The sequence below is a fragment of the Pongo pygmaeus genome, chromosome 11, assembly GCF_028885625.2.
Source record: "Pongo pygmaeus isolate AG05252 chromosome 11, NHGRI_mPonPyg2-v2.0_pri, whole genome shotgun sequence".
Lineage (NCBI taxonomy): Eukaryota > Metazoa > Chordata > Mammalia > Primates > Hominidae > Pongo > Pongo pygmaeus.
In genome coordinates, this window is record NC_072384.2 from 139792100 (window position 1) to 139818177 (window position 26078).

Consider the following 26078-nt stretch of genomic DNA (forward strand, 5'->3'; position numbering starts at 1 on the left):
AATCAAACCAAAAGTCGGGCTGAATGCCCCTTGCTTTGATGTTAATATTGAATCCTGCAGCCCTGGATGAAGATAAATCCATGGACTCTGGTTCACAGGGGGAGCTAACCATGGGTGGGCTGACATACTGTCACACTCACTGTCCCTGTCAGGGGGTGGGGGTCCCATTCCTGGCCTGCTTCTTAGAAACCCAGCACAGGCGAAGTGGCAAGAGTCACCATGGTGAGGCTCAGCTGCCCCTAGATCTTTCCCTACTCCCTGCGTGCTGCCCCAGTGCCCTCCTGCACTCACTCCCTCTGCCCCCCACCTTCTGGAGTCCCTGCCCCCACTCCCTCCCTCTGCCCGGCCTCCCTCCCTCTGCCTGGCCTTCCGTGCCCGCACTCACTCTCTTTGCCCTTCTCCTTGTTCTTGAGCTGCTGCAGCTTCTGCTCCCGGTGCTGCTTCTCCAGCTCCTGCTCCTGGCGGTGCCTCTCCAGCTTCCGCTGGTGTTCCAGCAGCTCCTGCTGGTGCTTCATGGCCAGCATCTCCTGCTGTTGCTGCAAGCGGAAGGAGGAGACAGACGGTTAGAGCCCAGGCTCCACACACAGAGACCCAATGAAGACCCCAGAAACCAGCCCAGGCCCTACATGTCTGCCCTGGTGTGGCCCTGGGCACTGCCCTGCCCTGCACTGCTGCTATTTCAGTCCAAAAAAAGAAGTCAGGGCCATTCCAGGCTCTGGGCATTGTCTTACCTTTTAAGTGGAAAACATTAAAAACAAAAGCCATTGGCTTGCTAAAAGAAAACACGCAAGAAGAGTTATGTTATCTTGCAAGTTGGAAATGCTATTCTGAGAACGACATAAAGACAGTGAAAAGAGCGTGAAATGGTACAACCACTTCAGAAAACTGCTGGGAACTTTCTTATAAAGTTAAACGCACATCTGCCCTGAGACCCAGCAATCCCATTCCTAGCTATTTATCCGAAACACGGAAGCACACCCACAGAAAGCCTGTACAAGAACGTGCATGGGAGCTCTGGTCACAGACCAGCCTTGATGCAACCCACACGTTCCCTCGAAGGTGGACACTTGGAGAAATGATGTGTGTTCATCAAAGAGAATACCACCTAACCATAAAAAAGAACAACCTACGTGTACACAAGAAAACACAGGTGAACTGCTAAACAGCAGGTGTTGGCGGAGGGTGAAAGAGCAGAGAGAAGAGGCAAGACTGAAAGACCCTCTGCTGAGCCACTGCACTTGCAGCTCCAGATCTGCACATTCCACCACAGCCTGGCATGGAAATACGGGTGGTTGGCCCTCAGTGTGTCCAGGCTCTGATCCTCCGCTGGCTCAATCAGTGGAGGTGAAACTCAAAAATATGGAGGGCTGACTATATTCACATGAAGTTCTAAAACAGAAAAAACTAATGCACAAAGATGAAAATCAGAAGAAGGCTGCCTCTGCAGGGGTGACGTAGGGTTGGGGGTGCCGAGGCCGGAGAAAACGCCCCAGTGGGTGGAGTGTCCGACCTGTTGAGTGTCTACAGGGGAGGGCACAGCCACCCAACAGCACCCTTAAGGGCTGGCATTCTACCGAGAATAAATTATCTCGTATTTCAAAAACTGACATAGACATAAAATGTTTGTCTTAATAACAATTAAAAGGCAGAAGGTAAAAGAAAAACTGCAGTATTTATGACATACAAATTTTATATAAATGGTTGTTATACATTAATGAGAATATGACAGGCAGCCCACTAAAACGGGCAAAAAAGAACAAGATGCACAGAAGAACTGTTTAAAAAGAAATGGGGATAAATGTTCAAGCTCACTAGTGAACACTTCCCGTTTCACTCACGGTATCGGAAAAGGTGAAAAGGAACAATTTGGCCTGGCGCTGACGAGTGTGGGAAGGTGCAACTGATCAGACGCCCTGAGAGGGACTCCTGCAAACCCAGAGCACCTCTGTCCTGGGACTCTGTCCTGGGACCCAGCCCAGGCTCCAGGGCTCCCGCACATCCTTCTGCTCCTCTGAGATGGTTCTGCTCTTGTTCACACGCTCCAGGGTGCTGTCTGCACACACTTTCCTCGGCTTCCACACAAGCCCCTGGGCCAGCCCGGGGGAAGTGCCAGGCCTCCACAGGTGTGAGGAGCTCTGCCACCCGCCTGCCTGGGAGAGCCTCTCCGCCACCCTCTGTGGCCCGCACGTGTCCCCGTCATGATCTGTCTGCTGTCCCCAGTGCTTGCTCAGTTATCAGTTGTCTCTTATCCCACTGTCTTCTTTTATTTTAGACATAGGGTCTCGCTCTGTTGCCCAGGCTGGAGTGCAGTGGCGCAATCATAGCTCACTGTAACCTTGACCTCCTGGGCTCAAGTGATCCTCCTACCTTAGACTCCCAAATAGATGGCGGTTAATTTAAAAAAAAAATTGTAGAGAAGGGGTCTTGCTATGTTGCCCGGGCTGGTCTTGAACTCCTGGGCTCAAGCCATTCTCCCACCTCAGCCTCCTGAGTAGCTGGGACTACAGGTGCACGCCACTGCACCAGATACGTTTTTTTCTTTTTTGACGAAACAAGATCTTGCTCTGTTGCTGGGGCTGGTCTCAAACCCCTGGGCTCATGTGATCCTCCCGCCTTAGCTTCCTGAAGCTCTGGGATTACGGGCGTGAGCTGCCTCACCCGGCCACTGGTGGCTTGTTTTTTATTGGTCTTGCTCCACTTATGGAGGAAGAGGGAATGGGGACAGGGTACAGGGTGAGCAGGCATCCTGGCAACCAGAGTGGCCCAAGAAACTTTCTGTGAAGGAAATTTAGTGAATCAGGGGCTCTGGGCTGGCTCCAGAGTGGGGCTTCCACCAGCTGGTGGTTCCTCCTGGAGGATGAGGCTCAGGCCAGGGAAAGGATGAGCAAGGCACAGAGTGGGGTGTGCGTGCCAGGCAGCCACTGGGCGCCTGTACTCCATGAGTGACTGCGCTGGCACAGCAGGACTGGTGCCCACGGGATGCCACCCACATCACACTGTCATCCCTGTGTATTCTTCAATCCCTCTACGACAGGGGTCCCCACCTCTGGCTGTGGACGGGTAGCAGTCCCTGGCCTGTTAGGAAATGGGCCACAAAGCAGGAGGTAAGTGGCAGGCTAGGGAGCATTCCCACCAGAGCTCAAGCTCCTGCCGGATCAGCGGCAGCATTAGATTCTCACAGGAGTGTGAGACTGTTGTGAACTGTGCGTGTGGGGGATCTAGGATAAACACTCCTTATGAGAATCTAATGCCTGATGATCTGAGGTGGTGGAAGTTTCATCCTGAAACCATTCTCCTGCACCCACCCCACCCCTGTCCACGGAAAAAAACATCTTCCATGAAACCGGTCCCTGGTGCCAAAAAGGTCGGGACTGATTGCTGCTCTACAACAAATGTGCGTCACTTCAGAGCAAGAGGTGATAACAAAGGAAAATGAAAGTGGCTGAGGGGTAGGAAAGCAGATGAAAAGGATTACAACAGACGGGCAGAGGCAACCCCGACAGAGTAGGGCCAGCAGGGGCAGGGGGCTGGGCCCCTGAGGTGCTGCAGTCTGAGAGCCCACGCAGTGTGCTCAGGGCGGGAGGCGGCACGAGCCTTCTGCTACAGGGCCCGCTGCTCCAAGACAACAGGGCTGCCCGCACGGAGAAACGTGCACATCAACGTGCTTGTGCACACAAGTGTGTGTTCTGAATGTGTGTGCCTGGGAGTGAGCACGTGTGTTCCAGGTGACTGTGAGTGTGCAAGGGCGCTGCCCTTCTCTGTGGGCGCTGACCCTCAGTGGCGTCGGCAATGTGACGGGGGCAGGCAGTGTGTCCGGGCACATCTCCGGCATCTTGCTGGGTCCTTCTTCACATGAGAGGCCTGAGCCGACTGGCAAGCTCCACACCCTTGCTGCCCCTGCACAGTCAGCTTCCAGGTGGCCACCACACCCTCTTCTCAGAGAGCCTGGAGGTCCAGCTCAGCCCCCAGGCACCCAGCACACACACCTTTCAAACCCCTAGGCTTCTGGGAAGATCCAGCCTGCAAAAACAGCCTGGCCCAAGCCCTTTCATGGTCACAGGCGGTGCAGGGGATGAGGAATGGCCTCACCAGGGGCATAAATCCCCTTCCTGGGCCTCGCTTCCCACTGCTGAGGACTCAGCCGGTTTCCACGACCACCCAGAGCCACTTGTAAATAGGGAAGAAAGGATTTCAGCTTGCTCACAGCCTCTTCCTACTCAAGATGAGACATGCCAGTCACCCCGTGTGTCTGTGACTTGTGTGAAATTTGAATCACATCATGTCCACAATGTTAAATGTAACATCAACTGTATAATTTTGTAAGGTAAAACTCCTCATTCTTCCATTCTGTAAGTAAAGCCCCCAGCCCAGACAAGGGACAGAGACAGGCACTGGCCAACCAAATGGCATTCGGCAACCTCAAACTGGCGGTGGCAGTGAACAAGCAAAACGAACATGACTGCCCCTCATGAGAGCCCCACGTGGATGGAAGGGTGTGCTGGGCTGCTGCCCCCCATGGCCCACCCCGAGGAAGGGTCCCCTGGCAGAAACCGCCTGCTCCATTGCAGTGACCCCAGCAGACAGCTCTGGAATGAGGCCGCCCCAGCCTCCGGGACGGAGACCACAGCGCTGGTCTTTCCGGGCCACTGCAGCCTGCAGCCCACAGCCAGCCTCCCCGCCCACTGCCCCATGGCAGCGGAAGTGGCCTGGATGGCAGAGCCCCACAGGAATCGCTTAGAGTTCAGGGCAGTGGGACCTCAGGCTTTAGGCAGGGCTGTCCAGTCACACCTGTGGTCATACACACTGAGGATTTACGGCAGCAGAGAGAGCAGGTCAGCATCCAGACATTGGGGACAGGAACTGCCGCTCTCCCCCGAGACAGAAAGCCCTGTCCACAAACACACCCACCCACCTACAGCCCTCACAAAGCGGGTGGGACTCAATTACAGCCAGGAGTATGGGGATAGAAGAGCTGCAGAAGTGGCGGGAGGTAGGCCCACACCCAGGAAAGGAGGGAGGAGAGGAGGGGCTGAGGCAAGACCCTACCCAGGCAGGTGCACCTGCAGGCTGCCTTCCAGCAGGGGTGCTGCTCCTGGCAGATGTGTGGGCACAGGCAAGGCAGGAGGCCTGGGTGGGCCGAGGGAGAGGGGGCTCCCACCATGCCCGGCAGCAGCGTGTGCACAAGAGAGGCAGGGAGGGCCGTCGGGGCTGGCTGCACACACCAAGCATCTCACCTGTATCTTTCCCATGGCAAAAACTTAATTCCGAACAACCAACTTATATGAACTTCTTGGGGATGGTGGGACAAACATAAGCAAACTCTTGCCATGCTCTTCATCTGGGCAGCGCTGGCCTCCGAAGACTCACAGGCAGCCCGCAGCATGCTGGCTGGAGGGCAGTGCCCAGGCCAGGCTGCCTGGCTGATAAACCCTGCTCTGCCCGCCTGCTCGCTGCCGGCGCACTTGCACCTAAATATTTAACCTCTCCGTGCTGGGTTAAATGTGGCACCTGCCCCAAGGGTTCCTGTGAGGACTGGAAGAGGTGGCATGGGGAGAACACTCAGAAGAGCTGGCCTGGGCTCGCCTCTGTGCGGCCTGATCGTCATCAAACCATCACTTTGTCAAAAGATGTCGCCTAGAGAGGCTGACTTCCTGCAGACACTAAATATCCTAAGGTAAAATCAGGCCCCTTCAAGGCTAGGGAGATACTACCCGGAGCACATCTTCCTAACGCGGTGTTCCTTGCTGCCACATGCAAGCAAAGTCCCTCTACATCTGGACAAACATCTGGGCATGTACAGATTCAGGACTCGGCCTTGGGGAGCCGGAGCTGTGTACACAGGGAACGGTGCCCTGAGAGCGTCCCTGGGCCACTGTCTGCAGATTGGGAACGCCACCAGCAGGTTAACCTATAAACATACAACCCACAGGGCTTCAGGGTGCTTCTCAGCTCGGAAAACAAACACGATCCTTTGTTGAACTGATCTCCTAGTCATGGTGAGCCCCTCCCCTCTGGCTGTCACCTGCACAGGGCCCCTTGGCTCCCTCCCTCCTGCTGCTCAGAGCTCACTCAGGGCGGAAATACAGAGTGGACAGATGCAGCCTAATGCAGTCTCACAGTATCTACTTGTCAGCCAGAACTCAGAAGGAAAAGTGAGCTCCTTCCACCATCATTTCAAAAAGAATGAAAGCAACAACCATGGCTGCTAGGGATTAAGATTCACAGGAGGGCAAAACTCCCAGAAACGACTGGGGTGGAGTTTTAATGAAACCAGCAGTCACAAACAGTGACTGATTCCCTAAGTGCCCCCGGCAACACTGTGTGATCTCAGCTTCTCTACTTGTAGGCAGCATTCCACCTTATTAGATTTATAACAGATTATCTGTAGAGCAAAGCCTGCAAAGTGAGAGCAGTCAGGACAAACTGGATTTCAATACTCCCTGTTCACAGCACGAGCTTAGACGTCAGGGCTGTTTCTTGATCTTCAAAGAAGACACAGGGACCCTCTGCCCTTGACATGCTTGGAAAATGCTGCAACCACAAGGGAAGACGGCCATTTAACTCTTCTTCACTCCCGCCCCACACCCTAGCATCGTGAATAGGTACTTATTCTCCCTGAGGCACCCTCAGTTGGCTTCCGGAGGGCAGGTGCATCACTGGAGTACCAAATTCAGGCTTCGGTAAAACAGGACTTTAACATGCGCTTATTTTTAAGTTAGCTAAAATTGTCTGCAACTAGTCCCTCACTAACTTTACACGTTAGACTACTCCATGGGGGAAGGGCTGTTGGGAAGCAATTTTTTGCAGACTGAAACTATAATGAGCAATTTAAAATAAGATGACTACGACCTCATTCTTCTAAGAAAAGCAAAAACAAAACCAATCATAGCTGATCCTATTACTCTAACCAGACTTTAAGTTTACGTTAAGCATACACTGAACTCTGAACCAAATATAGGAGCCCCAGAATTTAGCTGCTTCGACTCTGACTTCAGAATTTAATATGCAAATATTCAAGTGGTAACCCAAAAAGATTTTCACTTTAAAAAGTAAACTTTTGAGTTTCTTGTGTCTCTCTTTCAACTTGTCAGGGGAACAGCCCCAGAGTGGGGAGATGCCGCACCTGCATACAGCGGCAGGGGCCAGGAGGAAAGGGCAGAAGAGTGGACGCCATGGATGGTAAGCTGCCGCCCATGGATGGCAACACCAGGTGCAGACCAGCTGGGGTCGGGCCACGGGATCCATGGCTTTCCAGGTGTGTGCCCACGTGCCCCATGTGTCACCTGGCCCCACTGCCCACTGCCCACTGCCACGTGCATGCGCCTCTGCCTAGCTTGGGAGGCAGCTCATGCTAAGCAAAGGTGTGCACGAGGTCTTCCCGTCTATTCTTAACCTTCACCCAGAGGCACCACAGAGGGACTCTGCTCCAAACCAAGAGTGTGCTCCTGCCCCCCACCTCCCCACCACACCCCTGTCCTGGCTTGGAGCCCTGGATCAGGCATTCGGCACAGCTCAGGTGAGCTCTAATGCTCACTGACAGCTGCCTCAGGTGACCGGAAAGCTGGGCCTGGGCAACATCTCTTCAGCTTCCTCGGCCAGGTATTAAAGAGAATAAGGATCATGACCCACGCTCCCAGTGCCAGAAAACTAGGTTCCTTTCCATGTCAGTCCCTCCCTGAAAGGAAGAGTCACACTATCAACTAAACAGCTCTGAAAACTCTCTCCTACCCACTGTGTTCTCCATAGCACAAGTCACACGGACACACACACACACACGCACACATGAAAAAGAGGCCAGCCTTGCTAGTAAAGAAAAAAAAAAGACATGCACACTAAAACAGTGTGTAAATGATTTTTACTTTTCATGCATTCAACTGGGAATACTCTGAAGTTAGGGAAGAAAAGGCACGCCTTACACCACTGCAGGGAGAGAGGGTAAGCCTTGCAGGAGGGCGATGTGCAACCTACATACAAAAGGTGCCCTGTACCTGCTGCCCTGGAGGCTGTGCCCTATGGGTGGGTCCCTCAGTGTCTGTCCTGGAGGCTGTGTCCTGTGGTGGGGGGGGTCCCTCAGTGTCTGTCCTGGAGGCTGTGCCCTATGGGGGAGTCCCTCAGTGTCTGTCCTGGAGGCTGTGTCCTATGGTGGGGGGGTCCCTCAGTGTCTGTCCTGGAGGCTGTGCCCTATGGGGGGGTCCCTCAATGTCTATCCTGGAGATTGTGCCCTATGGGGGGGTCTCTCAGTGTGTGTCCTGGAGGTTGTGCCCTATGGGGGGATCCCTCAGTGTCTGTCCTGGAGGATGTGTCCTATGGGGGGGGGGTCCCTTGGTATTTATCATGGAGGCTGTGCCCTATGGGGGGGGGTCCCTCAGTGTCTGTCCTGGAGGCTATACCCTATGGGGGGGGTCCCTCAGTGTCTGTCCTGGAGGCTGTGCCCTATGGGGGGGTCCCTCGGTGTCTATCACGGAGGGTTGTGCCCTATGGGGGGGTCCCTTGGTGTCTATCATGGAGGGTTGTGCCCTATGGGGGGGGTCCCTCGGTGTCTATCATGGAGGGTTGTGCCCTATGGGGTGGTTCCTCGGTGCCTACTCTGGAGGCTGTGTCCTATGGGGTGGTCCCTTAGTGTCTATCAGGGAGGGCTATGCCCTATCGGGGGGGTCCCCCAGTGTCTTCCCTGGAGGCTGTGCCCTACGGGAGGGTCCCTCGGTGCCTACCCTGGAGGCTGTGCCCTATGGGGTGGTCCCTTGGTGTCTATCATGGAAGGCTATCCCTCAGTGTCTGCCCTGGAGGCTATGCCCTATGGGGGGGTCCCTCAGTGTCTGCCCTGGAGGGCTGTGCCCTATGGGGGGGTCCCCCAGTGTCTGCCCTGGAGGCTGTGCCCTATGGGTGGGTCCCTCGGTGCCTACCCTGGAGGCTGTGCCCTATGGGAGGGGTGCCCCAGTGTCTTCTGGGGAGAGGTACACCCCATGGGGGTTGCCCTGTATCTCCTGGGAAGAGGTGTGCCCTATAGGGGTGCCTCAGTGTCTTCTGGGGAGAGGAATGCCCTACAGGGGGTACCCTGTATCTCCTGGGGAGAGGTCTGCCCTAAGAAGGGTGCCCCATGTCTCGTGGGGAGACGTGTGCCCTGCGGGGAGTGCCCCATGCCTTCTGGGGAGAGGTGTACCCTAACTGCTGGGGAGAGGTGTGCCCTATGGGGGTGCCCCGTGCCACCTGGGGAGACATGCGCCCTGCAGGGGGTGCCCCATGTTTCCTAGGGAGAGGTGCGCCCTGTGCCTCCTGGGGAGAGATGCACCCTGAGGGGGGTGCCGGGGCCCAGTCTTGTGCTTGGGGTCTCTCACATGCTCCTGCTCCATTACTCACCAGCCTGGGGCATGCTCTAGCCACAGCATCGTGGCCTGTCCTTGGACCCTCTTTGGGTATCTATGTTTGTAGCCTCCCTCTCCATACTCTTCTGGGAGGCATTGATCAGAAATGCAAGAGAGAGGCCGGGCGCAGTGGCTCACGCCTGTAAACCTGACACTTTGGGAGGCCGAGACAGGCAGATCACTGGAGGCCAGGAGTTCGAGCCTACCTTGGCCACCATAGGAAAAACCCGTCTCTACCAAAAATACAAAAATTAGCAGCAGGGTGTGGTGGTGCATGCTGGTAATCCTAGCCACTCAGGTGGCTGAGGGACGAGAATCGCTTGAACCTGGGAGGCGAAGATTGAAGTGAACTGAGATGGCACCAATGCACTCCAGACTGGGCAAAGTTGAGAGAGACTGCCTCAAAAAAACAAACAAAAACACAGAAGCACAAGAGAGAACTTCCATGCTCACCTGGGATCCCCTTGTAGGTGGAAAAGCACTGTCCGAGAAGGAGAGGCGAGGCTGTGTCTAAACCACCACAAACAGCTGGGAAACCGGAAAGTCCAAGGGGACCACGAGCATTAAGATTCTCCTAAAAGATCCTATTTACCCAACATTAATAATTTAAGTTATATTTTAAAAATGATTCCCTTTTCAATTATACAACTCTATTCAAATTCACTGATGATTTAATGACACTAATTAGATTTTGTGTTCAAGAAATCTGTCTGACAAACACCACTGCCAAATGTCACTAACGATACGATGGCTTATAAAGAGAGTTTAAATCACCCAAACAAAAGCCTCCTAATGTAGTGAAACCACTGTGTAGTTCAAATGGCTTTTATAATCTCTATTTTAATGAAGAAATAAATGATCAAAATGCAAAGAGAAAGGCAACCTTGAACTTCCTTCTGTGCTTTTGAGACCCTGGCCCAGAGACTGGCTCCAGAGCCATGTAGAACCATGGCCATCTCTCCGAGGGTCCGCCCTGCAGGGTGGGGTGGGCTCTCCCAGGGACACCTCCAGGAATGAGGAACATGGCCTGAAGGCCTGGCCTGTAGGAGTGACGTGAGGACTGGGGTCGGGGTGCTCTCTTCTAAGCAGTGAAGCCAGCTCCTGGGGCACCAGGAGAGGAGAGGCAGAGGGGTTCTGGAGGTGGGACCTGGCCTCACCCTGAGGTGGCAGCACTGACCCCAACTCAAGTGTCTTCTTTACGTCTTCTGGCCTCCTAGGACTACCTTGAGGAGCCCCGGTCAAACACAAAGGGCTTAGGCTTACTTCTCAGCTTCTCATCTACGTCTTCTTCTTGTAAAAGCTACAAATTCAACCAGCACGGAATGAGACATCCACAATCCCATCTCCTTAACCTCGCTCTGCACCGACACCCATGGCAGCTTTGGGGTGGGGTCTCCTAATCACGCGCTGTGAATGCTCCAGGTGATCAACGGCAAGGACTGCAGGGCTCACCAGGGTGCAGTGACAACAGGAAAAATGGAATTCAGCAGGAGCCCCTGAGGCCATCCTCAGCCAGGATCTGTGTTGGGCTGCAGGAACGCGGGGAAACCGGAGTGAGCGAGTGGTCCTCATGTCCCCCAGGCAGGTGGCACCAGTGGCTGACGGGGGCTTCTGAGAGGTACAGGGCAGTGCCTGGGTCGAGACTGCTGTCGGGGAGTCCTCAGGCTTGATGTGGGGTTGCCACCATGCAGAATACAAAGGAGCTACGGTACTCATTTTAAAAAATTACTTCTAGGAGTCATAGAATGTGAGCCTATGGTGGAAAAGCTAAATAAAACATTTATTTAGGCCTCTTGAGGGCTGCTCTTCGAAGACCACGGAAAGGCTGGTGAGCCGAAGCCCTGGGCAGGCTGCAGGGATTGCCTGCAGTGACTCCCCCTGACCCGTGCCTTCTGCTTGGCATGCACCTGGTTTCTTGCAGCCAGCTTGAAAACTCTTCTCCCAGGCCTGAAAAACAGAAGCCAGCTGCAGTTGCCCATGGTCAGGGCTGTGAGGGAGGCAAGACTGGCCTGTCCACAGCACAGAGCGGCGCCATCAGGAAAGTGAAGACTGTGTCCTCTCTCATGTCCCACCTGCCAGGAGTGTCAGGATCACAGGGATCCCAAAGGGTATGGTGCTTGTGCAGCTCTCAACTGCCCCACCCTAAACTCAAGTGCGCCTGTTAAAGTGGACAGGGTCCCAGTGGAGGCTGGTGGGCCAATCTCCACAGGGACAAGTGACATGTTTGTTACACACGGCTGCTAGGTTGCTCTGAAATCTGAAGGCAAAAACGATAAAGCATGGACTTCAAGAGCTCAGGAAAGTGTCCTCTCCTTGGTTTGTCAAACACTGACACTAGCAGGCCTGTGCATCTGGGAAAAAGCAGCAGCAACAACTCCCAAGCCAACAAATGCCAAGGCAACGGTGCCAAGTCCAAAGCCAGAGCCCACAAGCAGCCCCTCAGGGTCCAGCCAGAAACCTCCCAGCCCCTGTTCCCTCAAGGCCAGAGGGGGCTGAGTACAGAGCTCTCAGGGCTCACCTTTGAAGCACAGGCACTCACAGAATGGTTTGGCACCCATGAGAGGGGACACGGAGCTGTCCCTGAGCCTGTCCTCCAGGGCCAGCCCAGCTTTGGGATGCAGCCTCCCCCACAATCTGCCACTAAGTCTACAGACAACTGATACTACTTTACCTCCATTTCTCAACAGTGATTATGAAATAAAGACACTGAACAAAGTGTCTTACATACAAAGGAAGGGAAACTGGAATCCTGTGGTCAAGAGAATTACCAGCTAGGGCAGAAACAGAGGGATGCACCCCTAAGCTACTCTGCACACTAGGTGGGCACACTAATATCTGTGTGTGGGCTAACGCCAGGTAGCCAAGACCTCAGCTGAACAACTTCTACCCATGGACCATGTGAGCATCTCAGAAGCACCAGGTAGCATACGGTTATAGGCTTTTGATGCCCTACATCTGTGCTGTCCAACAGTTGCCATGAACCACGTGTGGCTCGAAATGCGGCTGGCCTGAATGGAGACATGCCCTACGTGTGACCCAGTGGCTTGCCAAGACTTAGCATGAACAACAACAGCAGCAGTGTTGGTGGCGGCCTGCCACTTCCCAGATCAGGGCACAAGAAACCCTGTGGCTTCCATGTTGGCCATGCTTCCTCTCGGGTTGCTCCCTCTGGGAAGCTGGCTGCTATGCTGTGAGCACCCCTGCAGACGAGGACCTCAGGCCTCCTGCCTGCAGCCATGTGAACGAGCCTGAATGGAGCACCTCCCGCCTCAGTCCAGTCAACCCTGCAGATGAGACCACAGCCCTGCCTGACATCTTAATAACAACATAATGGGAGACCCCATCAGTGAAGCTGCTACAGGATTCCTGACCCACAGAGCAAGACAATACAAACTTGCTATTTTAAACTGCTAAGTGTTGGGGTAATTTTGTTACACAGATACAGATAACTTAATCTGATTTTGTGGGATTTTTCACTTTGTTTAATGTGACCACTAGAATATTTAAAATTACTGGTGGAATTTTAATATACTCAGGTATATTTCTATTAGACGGTGTTGCTCTAAATGCAGTGACAACATATTATAATCACAGATATCATAACTAGCTTGCCAACTATATAATATAACTTTGCCACATATCACTAGTACATATTTCCAATTGATTTAATTTTAAAATCTGGTATCAGATTAAATATTTGTATACAGTAAGTACCAAAAAAAGTCTTTTTTTCTTACCACATTTAAATTAAAAGAAAATATTATCTTTTTCTAATTATAAAAGGTTAGTAGAGAAAATAGAAAATATAGAAAAGTCCTAAGAAAAAGAAAACACACAGATTTGTCAATACACCTCCCAGCAACGATCATCAAGGTCCTGGTGCTTCTTTCCTTTGGTAGCTTTTCTACTTCTGAGCATGTTTCAGATGAAATTAGGTGATAAGCATTTTTCCTATTTGGAATATGCTTCCACACAACGACTTTAGACCGCTGTTCCCACTCAGCACCACGTCCTCCGCAATACACGTAAGTGCTGCCCGCGGTTTGTCGCCTGGTGTTACCGTCCCAACACGGAAGCCCTGCTGCAGGAACCTCGCGTCATGCCTGGGGCGCCGGCACACTCCGTGGAGGCAGAGCTGGAGTCACCGGGAGTTGAGGGGTGTTACCATCCCAACGCGGAAGGCCTCCTGCAGGAACCCTGCATCATGCCTGGGGCCCCGGCACACTCCGCGGAGGCAGAGCTGGAGTCACCGGGAGTTGAGGGGTGTTACCATCCCAACGCGGAAGGCCTCCTGCAGGAACCCTACATCATGCCTGGGGCCCCGGCACACTCCGGGGAGGCACAGCTGGAGTCACCGGGAGTTGAGGGGTGTTACCATCCCAACGCGGAAGGCCTCCTGCAGGAACCTTACATCATGCCTGGGGCCCCGGCACACTCCGGGGAGGCACAGCTGGAGTCACCGGGAGTTGAGGGTGCCGGAGGCCTGGCCCACCCACACCCGCGCACCACGCCTCACCTTGATGTGCTCGTGGAGCTGCGCCTCGTGCTGCCGGGAGAGCTGCTCGTGCTGTCTCTGGAACTCGGCGATGAGGATCTGCCTCTGGATCTGCTGCTTCTGCTTGAGCGCCAGGAGCTCCTGCTGCAGCTGCTGCTCCCGCAGGGCCGGCTCTGCCACAGGCAGTGAGAACTGGTGGTCCAGGCGCAGGTCCATGGGCACTGCCGAGGGGGCCACTTGCAGAGGCAGCGCCGTGGCCACATCCACTGTGGGAAGAACAAGCAGGAGAGCCGGTCACTGCCGCCCTCGGCCGTCACCGGGCCCCAGAGCCCCTGCCCAACACACTGGCCACCTTCACGGGGAGTGGGGGGGCCTGCGAACATTTTAGGATTGGATACCCCTCTCCCCCGTCCCCCTCTTGCCCAACAAACTCAAAATGCAAGACTCAGAGGCCTCTGGGGCCCATTCCTCAAGGACAAAAACCACAAAAGCCCATGGAAGGTCAGGCCAGGACACACTCCACAATCCGTTCCTTCCTCCACCCTCCCCGGGAGGCCGGCTCTCAGAGGACCCCGCTACAGGCCCAGAGGCCTTGCTGACGTCATTTCTAGAAGTCAATAATGAGAAAAATAAAGAAAAAGGTTCTGGCTGTTTAAGGAAAAGAGCGGGCGCCAGCCCTCAGCTAGGAAGACTGCCTGTTCTGCTCCTCTTCTTCCTCTTCCATCGAAGTCACTGCGCCGCTGTAAGAGCCTCAAGAACAGTGTGTGCCCCAGAAGTGGTCCAGACAGACGCTGGAGACCCGGAGCCCGTTTCCATGGCGAGACAAGTGCCCCCTTGGAAAACATGTTTACCAGACACAGCCAACAAGACGTGCTCCTGGCTCTTGGCACAAGTGCGTTCCTCTGGGCATGCGTTTCTGCACCTCGCGAAGAAATGGATTTTCTGCCCTGTACTAATGTGCTATTGAGAAAAGACTACAAGGAATTTTGATGAGGAACAGAAGCTGAATCAATTTCATTCCTTACAATCAATACCAAATGAAAGTGAGAAAAGTAACGCAGGAAGAAGGGTAGGTTTAAATTACAGCTATCACAAACAGCCCGACGTACGCACCCCTTTTACGGCAGGTCCCTATTCTGAAAGCATGCAGTGCGTGCGGGCACTCACTCTGAGCCAGCACTGCTCTTGGCACAGCCCAGACATCCCAGCGTCATTTCTCAGACACGTGGTTCTGCCGAAAACTTCACTGAGAGTCCAAGTGAGAGCCCAGCCTGCCTGCTCCCCTCCCACAGGCCCACCCCTCAGAAAGCTCCCCATAACCAACACTCATGTGACCTGGGCCAAGTGGGCAGGTGGGGCCTTGCCCTCTAGGAGGGTCTCAAGCTCAGAGTGGTATCTGGGCCAACAAGAGGGCTGCTGAGAAAACAGCTCCTCGCCCCTCATGGTCAGCACCTTTGGGCGTGACCTTGTCCAGGTGCCTCCCTGAGAGCGGCCCACCCACGTTCACCCTGACACTCAGCCCGTCTCTGGACTGGCCTAAGACCAGGCCTTGTCAGCAACTCAGTTCCTAGGAAAACCTGCACTCCACAGTCTCAAAGCCACCGATTCGGGTGAAACAGCCCACAGGGGGCAGCTGCCTCTCGGTGCAAAGCATTTCCACAGTCACTGCCCAGGCAGCAGGTCCCACACTGGCTTTGCCTCCAAACCACTGGAGGTCCTGGTCCCAGGACTCAGCCTTCTCCTGAGAAAAGTGTAGGAAATGCTTTGGGGGAGGCCTGGGCACTGGGTGGAGCTTGGGGTTCTGATCCTTGGGTTGCCACTTAGCCGTGGGAGCTGCAGTCACCTGAGCTCCTGGCGCCCAGGGTGAGGGGTGCTCTCAGGTTCCCTGGCTGACTTCACTGTCTCCTCACCCCTCCCCTACCCCACCGCAGTCAGTCTTGCTCCTAACCTGGCCCTGCTGGCTGCCCTGGCTGGACTGGCTCGAACCCGAGGAGTGCCCAGGCCTCAGGCCACGAAGACCAGCTCAGGCCACTTTCCTGGACAGTGAAAAGACACAAAGCAACCCAGAAGGTGACAGAAGCTTCTGAATATATCTGATCACATTCCACAGAGCAGCACGAGCTGCCTCGTTGTTGTTTTTGAAATGAAATCCTCCTCTCTGACTGTTTCTCTTCTGTTTCTTTTCCCAAATCAGTGAAGTGCAACCCCCAACTTTTAAAATGCATGTATTTAGTTTTTAATTGGGTGTCGACTTTGACACAGTAAAAGGTTTTCATTTGCTATTACGTGAGAAGAATCTACACAAATAAACTGCGTGTTCACTGTGCGGGAGCAGGGAGCAGGGGTCTACCCACCCCCCACCCCACACATGAGTGAGGACTGTTCTATATGCAGGAGCAGAAAGCAGGGGTCCACCCACTCCCCTACCCCATATGTGGGTGAGGACTGGACCCTATTCATTTCCCTTCTTCCCTTTTCTGATCATTTTTATGACAAAATACAGCAAAATGGAAAAACTGTGTAAGCAATGCCAGTTTTATGAAACATCAGTGTTCACCTACATTTGCTTCAGACTTTCTTTTAAGGAATAAAATATATGAAAGGCAGGGAGGAGAGCTAAGTCAGCAAACTCGCAAACTCAGAGAAAAGAGAACAGGGCCTGACTTCTTGAAGGAGACTCAGCTGGCGGGCTCCCTGCTGTGGGCACTGGGGGCTACGGGTCCAGCTCTCACAAGCACGGCGGTGCTAAACACTTTCCTGAAAACACAGTCTCGTGAATGACTGTCAGGTTCCGGTTCCCTCTTCTGCGTTCATGGCTGTGATTGGTACGTGGTTCTCCTGGGACCAGTGCCCTGCAGTGACTTCCTAGAGCGCCTCAGGTGAGTTGGCCTGTGCTTTCCAGGGATAAACACAACTTTGTTCTTCTAAGTTACACAGTCAACATCCATGGGTGAATCCATCGGTGAATGCATATACTTGTATAATTTAGAAGAACAAAGTTGCCTTTATCTCTAGGAAGGGATAAAGTTAGAAAAACAAAATAGCATGAACAACGACCATGTTATTTAGAATGCTGGTGTCCATATTTGTAGGTGAAACTGGTCTCTCTCATATTCTTTTTGTTTGGTCAGAGACATTTTAGCTTGAACAAATAAGCACAGGGAATAAGTAACTGCACAGTGTTGCATCTTGGAAGCTGGGTTATTGCCTACGCCTCACCTCATTTGTCCCTGTGTGGGGGGCCTGGGTGGGACCCCTGCTTATAAGATGTGCTGCTGTCACCCAAGATCCCATGTAGAAACAGGGTCCCACCACAGGCGCTGGGCAGAAGCCTGACCCGCTGCTGGCTTTAGCGCATCCCCCTCCATTTCTAATTTCTCACAGATGGAGGGAGGGGGCAGCATCGCAAACGTCTGGTGTTAATCTCTCTAAAAACCAAACATAAAACAACTTCTAAGGGATTTTTTAAATTAACTTCAAAAACATGACCTGCCCGCGTTTCTACTCCTCATTCAGTTCCCAAAGAACATTCATGGCTCCTGCTGTGTGCCAGGTGCTGTGGGGACGAGCCCAGGGCAGCCGCTGGGGCGCTGAGGAGCACAGGAGCTGATGGCAGGCCCAGGGGAAGGGCCCACAGCGGGCTGCGTCTCACTGAGGGCAGGGGCTGCCTGAGCAAGGACCCAGAGGTCTAGGTGCAGGTGGAGGGTCATGGGGACGGGGGAGCCCACAGACCAGCCCGCCATCTGCAATGCTAGAGTGTCACTCAGGCTTGGGGCTGGGAGAGCAGCCAAGGGTGCAAGGGGAAGCAGCAGCAACTCTGGTGCCGGGGAAGACCCAGCTTCTCAGGACGAAGTGGGGAAGGCGGGGCAGGCTCTGCACGCTCAAGGTTGGCTGGCCGAGTGGAATTTTCTTTCTTCAAACTTTTCTCAGATTTCCCTGAATCTGGAATCACAGGACATCTTAAAAGGAAACCCAAGTTCATGTTTGCTCCAAAGCATCGAATAGATGACACTAACATGATCCTGATGCAAATGCCACTGAAGCTATTTCATCAGGGTCAGAGACAAAATTCAATGTACTGAAATTCCCATCACAACACAGGCACCTGGCCAGATCCGAGCCCGGGGGAGTCAATGCTGATGTGGGCCAAGGGCCCCCACCACCTGGGAGTTTTCAGAAATGGAAAATGATCACAAGGTTCCTCACAGGGATGCCGGCCAGCATTCACCATTGAGCGTGGAAGAGATGTGCTCACTTGGATGCCAAGGAGAACAGGCAGCGCCCTCTGAAGGTGAGAATTGCTCCCTGGATGTAGCCTCATCTGGATAACCTACACTTTAGTGGTGGGATAGAGGAGGCTGCCCGTTGTTTTTTTTTTTTTTTTTTAATGTACAACTCATCTTTCCATCTAGTCTACTCAAGAGCTATTAATGCTTTAATTCCTAAGGCATTCATTCTTTAATCTGTTCTTTAAGCTGTTTTCTTGGAGATTTGTACAAGTTCTGCAAATTGATTCAAATTTCATCTTAAAAGGAATTTGTCAGCTGGACTGAGAGACAAAACAGTCAGACACGGAACATGCTGAACGCCACGCCGCTACCGGGGAATTCTCTTCTGAAGCTTGGGTGACGCTCCTGCCCTCCTCCCAGGCACACAGCTGAACCTCCTGTGCGTGCATCACCTGAAAGGTCACAGCTCGGCCCAGGTCTGCTCTTAAATTCCACCACCTGTGAAACAGCCAGTGAGCAGCCTAGCCCAGCACTCCCCACTCCCAAAAGACAGGACCCTATGGGGGAAGAAAGTGCTGCTCAAATCTTCTGAATGTCGCTTACAAACTCCTTTTTCTGCTAAAACCTTCCCTTCTGTGAGAGCGCAGAGAGGATGATGCAGACTGCAGCTGGGAAGCTGCTTCCTACTCCTCCAGGCCCCTGCTGGGTCACCCTAGAGCTGCCAAGGCCAGCAACTGAGGAGGAGGAGGGCAGGCAGGCAGGGCTCCTTCCAGCCACTCCAGCTTCTCCAGCAGTTTAGCGCTTGCTGGAAGCTGCTGGCGCTGATCTGCCCCTGGCAGTGCTGGTGAGAGAGGCAAGTTACTCCTCGCAGATCTGTGTCTCCAGCTTGGTGCGCGTCTCCCTATGGACACGGAAGAGTGTGGGTCCCCTGAGGAGCAGGGAGGCGAGGGGCCCTGCAGAGCAGCCACCTTCTGCTGAGAAGGAGCCTGGACTCACTGGCATGGTGCAGCCAGAGGGGGCTTCGGTGGGCGCCAAGGCTGGGAAGTCGGGCGCACCAATGAGCAGAATGCTGTTGCTATTCTCACCACGGCACTTACTGCATTTTCACTCAGTGTGGGGAAGGGATGTTCACACTGCCTTGGTTTACCAGACTGCCACATGAAACTCCACTCTCTGCTAAAGTAAGCTAAGAGCAGAGCAGAGAAAATCAACAGCAGCACACGCCGCCTGCATCCCATGCAGCACCTCCGGCCACGGCCATCACTCACCTCTGAAGACAATGCTGTGTTTATGCTGGATTCAATAACACAAATTCAACATTCACAGGGCAAGGAGACCCACCTCAGGGCTCCTGAGGGCTTCATAATGAGGACCCTGGGAGCCGGGTGGGTGGGGATGAGGCCCAAGCTGTCCCAGGCCCGGCCCCACACACCAGCTGCGGAGATGAGAACCACAATCCCATTCACGCATTCGTGCGCCCATGGCTGTGTCAGAGGTGACTTGTGCTATTTCTGTATCAAAAACCATTCAAAACGCCACGAGTTCCCAACAGAAGCTGCTAGTGCTTTTGACCCAAAGCACCCTGAAGAAAACAATAAAACCTTCTCTACTTAAAGAATGCAGCATCAAAACAAAAAAGTCTGTATTCTCATGAATATTCTATGGTACAGCAGAAAATGGCTTTTATAGGTTGTGCCTTGAGAAACATATCAAGACAATCAGATTCCTGACGTCAGTGAAAGCACAAAGACTGCATTCAGAGTCCAATGGGAGATGGTCAGTGTGCTGTGAATGAATTCTCAATCACGAACAGAAAAATCTGTTAGTCTCTCTCTCTCTCGTTCTTTTAAAATAAATGTTCATAAAGAAGCACACTAATTTTCCATGACATGCTTAGGTCCTCTTCTCAGGACGCGATTTCATGCCATCATACAGATATGGAAGAAAAAGAGGCACTATTCTTTAGGAAACACAGTCAACGTTTAGGGTCTCCTCAAGTAAAGAATGACTCATTCAAATCAAGGGAAAAATAATAGATATTTCAACTATGTAACCATGATTTCCTCTTACACTGACATTTTGCCTGTGTGTGGGGGTCGGGGGAAGAGAGAGGATGGGACAGAAGAGGAGGGAGACAGCACATTAGAAATGCATGACTTAGCTACAATGTCCTTCACCCTTTATTTATTGTGCAGTGTGCCATCCATGCTGAAGAACAAGTATGTTTAGTAAAAGAACAGTAATGAAACCAGCACCAGTGCATCCTCTGCTTCAATGAGGCCCAAACGTCACCCTCTGCGTCCCTTCAAACCACATGCGCCCCTACCCCGTGAGCAACCTCCTGACTCTGTTAAGTGTCCTCCTGCTTTGCTATGATAATAACGTCTGCATATATGTGGCCCTGAAAACACGCCCCTTACTTTCTGAAGACTGAAGGCAGCAGCACCAGTGCAGTGGAAGGAGGGGTTGACAATGGTTCCCGGGACAGGACAGTCTCGAGTCTGAGTCTGCTGTCAGCTTCTGGGACAGCGGACAAGAGCTCCTTCTGGGGTGAAGCCACGGGTGACCCCCAGGAAACCAAGTGCACCCCGTCTAACATCTGGCAGGGCAGTCATGTGGACCAGAACCAGGTGCCAGAAGGTGTGGTCTGGGGGGTGAGCTGCCCTCCATGGTGGCCACCTCCAGCTCTCAGGTGGGAGCTGGGCAGAAGACCCCCCCTGGAGAAATGAGTGGCCTCGGGGAATCAAGGCAGTGGGGCAAGGGGGAGAGAGTGGGGCCACGTGGTCAACAGAGGTCGGGCACAGACAAGCGGCTGAGTGTTGCATCCTCAGGTTTAGGCAGCAAGGCAGGCAGGCTGGTGAGGCTGGCCTAGACACTGCCTCCAAAGCTGTGCCACTCGCTCTGGGCGGGCGCTCCGACTGTCTGCACTGCTGCTGGCCTGGACAGGCCCGACTCCTCCAGGGGATTCCCTCTGTCTCTGCCCTACCTTAAGTCTCCCGTTTCCTTTGTCCCAGTCATCGTCTTCCTTGGTTTATTTTCTCACTCTGCAGAACTCAGGCTCCAGCTGTGTCTTAAAAAGGGAGGCATAAGAGTAAGTTCTGCACATCTGAAAACGTGTCGATTCTCCCCTTCATGCATCCTGACTTTGGCTGGGTACAGAATTCCAGCTTGAAGACCATCCTTCGCCTTCGGGATTCTGAAGGCACAGCTCTGTTGTCTTCCTCTCCCAGTATTGTCAGGAAAATGGGCGCCACTTGATGCTGCATCTTGTGTGTGACTCGATGTCTCTCTCCGGGTATCTGTAAGGTCTTCTCCAGGTCTCCAGTGTTCCAAAATTTCTAAGCCGTGTGGTTTGGTGAAGACCTTTCACACCCACTGCTGGGCGCCTGGCTGGTCCTTTGGAGACAGCAGCTCCTGTGCTTCCATCATGGGGGGCTCCCTGAAGCACTTCATCAAGGGTTCCCCTTTCCCATGCTCTCCCTCTGGAACTTCTACCCCTTGAGTAGGAGATCTCCCAGAACAATACTCGGTCTTTTCCATCCTCCCTGTTTTCCTTGTCTTTGTCTTACACACTTCATGTGTGATTTCCTTAAATGTATATTCTAACCTTTTAATTGAGGTTTCATGATTTTTGCTATTTTGTTTCTAACTGACAAATGAAACAGCCATTTTCAGAGGACAATGGACCCTGGATATTCTTTTTTTTTAATGTCATCCTGTTCATATTTCCTGGATAAAACATCTTGTTTAGTCTCTGAAGATAGTAATGAGAGCTCACTAAAAGTTTTCGTGTGTGTGTGTGTGTGTGTGTGTGTGTGTGTGTGTTGAGTGTCACCCAGGCTGGAGTGCAGTGGTGCGATCTTGGCTCAATACAACCTCCACCTCCCGGGTTCAAGTGATTCTCCTGCCTCGCCTCCTGAGTAGCTGGGATTACAGGTGTGCACCACCATGCCCCGCTGATTTCTCTCCCTGCCTCCCTTCCTTCCATGTTGGCCAGGCTGGTCTCAAACTCCTGACCTCAGGTGATCCTCTCGCTGTGGCCTCCCAAAGTGCTGGGATTACAGGCCTGAGCCACCTAGTCTGGTGACAAGTTTTCTTTTCTCTGTGGAGTCTCTGTTTGCTCTCCACCATCCCTGCAAAAGCCTCCCCTCAGGTGCCTGGTTGCCCCTGGTTATGTGTTGCCAAGTGTGAGTGGAGGCACGAAAACCACCTGCCAACTGTGGGCACGGTCTGGTTCTCAATGCCAGGCTTCATGGAGGGTGACTGGAGGTGGCATCAGGAACCCCCTGGCTCAGTGCCCAGAGAACCTTCCCCTAGGGCTGGCCTACTGTCCACGAGAGGCGCCTCTCCATCCTGGGACTGGAGGGTGAGAGCTGGGCCTTCAGTGTACCAAGGGAGGGACCCCCTACTCAGTGTTTGCTGTGGACACAGTGACTAGCCCCCCTGTTCTTGCTACAGTACCCACATCCTCAGCTTGCTCCTGTGCCCACACAGAGGCCCTCAGGGTCACAGTCGCTGGACAGCACCCCTTTGTGGCAGTGCAGCTTCCATCTGGTGAGTTCTCAGTGCTCCTCGTGGTTGGCTGAGATCTGGTTTTTGGGTCTGCTAAATCGCTGTGACTCTGTCACCTGCTGTCAGTTGCCAGGCTCTCATTCATGTTGCCCCTCTTCTGTTCTCCCCATCTTTGTGAGCTTATGACCTTTCTCTGAAATATCTATTTTTATCTTTCATGAGAAATTCCGAAAATACACAAAAGCATGAAGAATAGTGTAATCAAGCCGATCTCAGGTCCTCTGCTCACCCACCACTTCCCCACCTTCTAGATTATAGGGAAGCAGGCCCCAGTCGTCACTGCATCTTATCCAGGAAGACTTCCGAATCAAATGCCATCAACACACGCAAATAAATGGACAATTCTATAATATTATGAAGTAGCCAGAAAGTGTCCCCATAGTTTCATAAACACTTTTAAATATTTTGTTCAAATCACGATCCAAATACATTGTAATTAGCTGACGTACCTTTTAAGACCCCTTCCCCCGTCCTCCTGCTTCCCGCCTCCCCACCCCACTCCCCCGCCCCCCGAATAATTTATCAGCTGAAGACATCGGGTCATCTGCACTTTGCTGATTACACCCTGGTGCGGACGAGCAAGGCTCTGTCCCCTGTTCTTCTGAAAGCTGGGCGCTCACCGAGAGGCCTGGTCAGAGGCAGCTTAGATTTCCCAGCAAAACCTAAGGCGAACCCCTGCTCTCTGGGTGGCTTTTTTGTGTTGCGAAGGCTCGAAATGATCACTGACTAGATTCTCTCATCAGGGTTAAAAACAGAGCTCTTCGAGTCCCATCAGCCCCTCTCCATGTGTTAGCAGGACCATTTCTACAACGGGAAGGAATCCAAGATCAACTATCTTGTTACTCTCACAAACAGCGCTTATGAGAAAGGCAGTGTCATGCTTGATTCTCTTCCTCGGCTTGCCCATGTCTGAAAATCCTGAGTGGGTCTCGCGGCATCCTCCAAACGCGAGCAGTGAGGAGGGTGTGTTTTTCCGGTCACTGTTTACAAATGCTCACAGTCCTGTCCTTGATGAGCAGGAGCCCCGCGGTTGGATCGGGCAGCCCTCCAGACCCCGTGAGTGCTCTCTGAGAGCAGTGCCCTGTTCTGCTACCAGATGCCTTGGGCTCTTCCTGTACATTTCTTTCTTTTTTTGAGACGGAGTCTCGCTCTGTCGCCCAGGCTGGAGTGCAGTGGCGCGATCTTGGCTCACTGCAAGCTCCGCCTCCCGGGCTCACGCCATTCTCCTGCCTCAGCCTTCTGAGTAGCCAGGACTACAGACGCCAGCCACCACGCCCGGCTAATTTTTTTGTTTTTTTTTTTGTTTTTTTCGGTAGAGACGGAGTTTCACCGTGTTGGCCAGGATGGTCTCGATCTTCTGACCTCATGATCCATCTGCCTCGGCCTCCCAAAGTGCTGGGATTACAGGCGTGAGCCACTGCGCCCAGCCCTCTTCCTGTACATTTCTTGACCCCTTTGTGGGTCCCTTTCTTGGGAAACAGTCTTAGAGACCACAGTCTGGAGACTGGGGTAAGCGCTGTTATTGGGTTGGGACTTAGGAACTATAGATCTTTACCGGTGTTTTTGTGAATTTCCTGAGGGATGGACACGTGTGTTTGACCTGCCATCCCTCCTCAGAGCTATGGAGAGCACCTCGCGCTGAAACTGATATTCAAAGGCCTGAACAGTCATAACAGGCCCACTCCAAACACTGACTTACATGCGATGCCATTTTCCCCCAGTGTTCTTAACTGAATTACAACTGTTGTATTTACCATGGTGGGGAGGAGCACGCACACAAAGTAGAGATGAGGTAGAGAAATCAGAAGTATTCTTTAAGGTAAAGCTTTAAAAATATTTTGTAGATAACATATGTAACTTAAGTGGCCCTACCTTGGAGCTTCATATGTAGGTGAGTTTTTATATGCCACTTCTGTTTCTCTCATTTAGATGTATATACGCAATGCCAAAGACAAAAGCTTATGTTAACAATCACTGTAAGTTAAATTATGCTTGAAAAATAAGAATAAAAATTATTATGGTGCAAGAAGAAGGTGTTTCGTATTGCTTTCCATTGAAATCAAAATGTAAAGAAACAAATGCGAAGAGAAGATCCAGTGCTATCTATGGATGTGCACAGCAGAGGCTTTCTCTGTGTGGGGCTGGGCGGGAGAGAGACGCGTCACAGGCAGATTGCATTTGACGCTGTGCTCGGAGCAGTGTTCTCGGTGCAGAGTTCTAGAGTGAAGGCAGCTGCAGCACATGGCCAGGCCTGGATGGCACTGTGCTTTAGCCTTCTAGAAAAGAAGGGAGGTGAAGCTCTTCAGGCTCCCTGAGAACTGCAGCAGAGGAGACTGCCCGCTCAAGCAGGAGGCGGGAGAGGGCCCACACAGGAAACTTCCCCTGCCTCCTTGTCCTCTTCACTACCGGGAAATCACAGGGCCCGGGGTGAACTCTGGCCCATGGCCTTCAGTGCTGATGTATTAATTCATTTAAGGGACACCCCGCTTGACAGGTGTGGGAATCTGATGTACAGACAGTTTAAGTGACTTGCCCAGGGCCACACACTAATGCACAGCAAACCAGAACTCTGGCATCCTAACCTGGCTGAACAGTGAGAGCTGGTCTTGCCGGAAACATCAGGGGCTAAAGGAGTGTTGTGGGGAGCTCACAGGTCACCCAGGGGGGTTCCTCAGGCTGGGTGTGGTCAGCAACACAGGGATTTGGGAGCAAGGAGAGGGCCTGGGTCCTATCCTGCTGTAGAGACCCAAGCATTGCTGCGGCCTCAGAACTTCTGCTCTGGAGTAGATGGTCTTCCAAAGCCAGCACCGGGGGCCTGCCCGACCCCTCGGCCCGCTCTGTGTGGCTTGGGCTTTGGTTTCATTCCTGACCAAAGGCCAGGCCTCCCTGTAATTACTATTCGCTGAGAGCCTACAGCCCACAGCTCTCCATGAATAAAGTCACTTTTTCCTAAAAAGCTCCTGGGGCTGTGGCAGCAACCTAGGATCTGCTCCCACAAAGCTGCTCAAGGCTGAGACAACAGCCTCAGAGGCATAGCCAGGCCCCACCTCCCTTCCCAACAGCACCAGGAAAACAGGTGACAAGAGGGGAAGCCCGGCCAAGCCCAGCCTGCTGAGCACAGAGACGGAAACGACACATTCCTGAAACAGTATTTTCACTGCTAAAAATAAAAAGCTACAATTAATACCAGGTGTGCATTTTACTCCGTCTTTTTTTTTGTTTTTACATAAATCGGCTTTCACGTCCACCAAACTCAAAGCACCTTCCAAATCTAAGTTTTCAAACTGCTTTCTTACTGGCAGAAAAAAGTCTAAGTAGATGCATGCATAATAAGGTATGAACTCAGCCCAAATCTGTGCCACTGAGAAGGGTGGTCCCTGCAGTTGGCAGGATCTTCCCCCAGCCTCCACCCCCCTGCAG

At 52.8% G+C, this 26078-nt stretch overlaps 1 protein-coding gene across 15 annotated transcripts in view; it reads right to left on the minus strand.

The window, feature by feature from the left end:
- HDAC4 (histone deacetylase 4) overlaps positions 1-26078 on the minus strand; it is a 356755-nt gene that overhangs the window by 131305 nt on the left and 199372 nt on the right. For 14 of the 15 annotated variants that reach the window (XM_054477421.2, XM_054477425.2, XM_063648197.1 and 11 more), the window contains 2 exons: positions 13879-14123; positions 386-536 (listed from right to left, as the gene is read on the minus strand). The exons of the other annotated variant lie outside the window; for it this stretch is intronic. In XM_054477421.2, coding sequence (XP_054333396.1) covers positions 386-536; positions 13879-14123 — 396 coding nt within the window. The remainder of the gene's footprint in view (positions 1-385; positions 537-13878; positions 14124-26078) is intronic. 15 annotated transcript variants of the gene reach the window in all.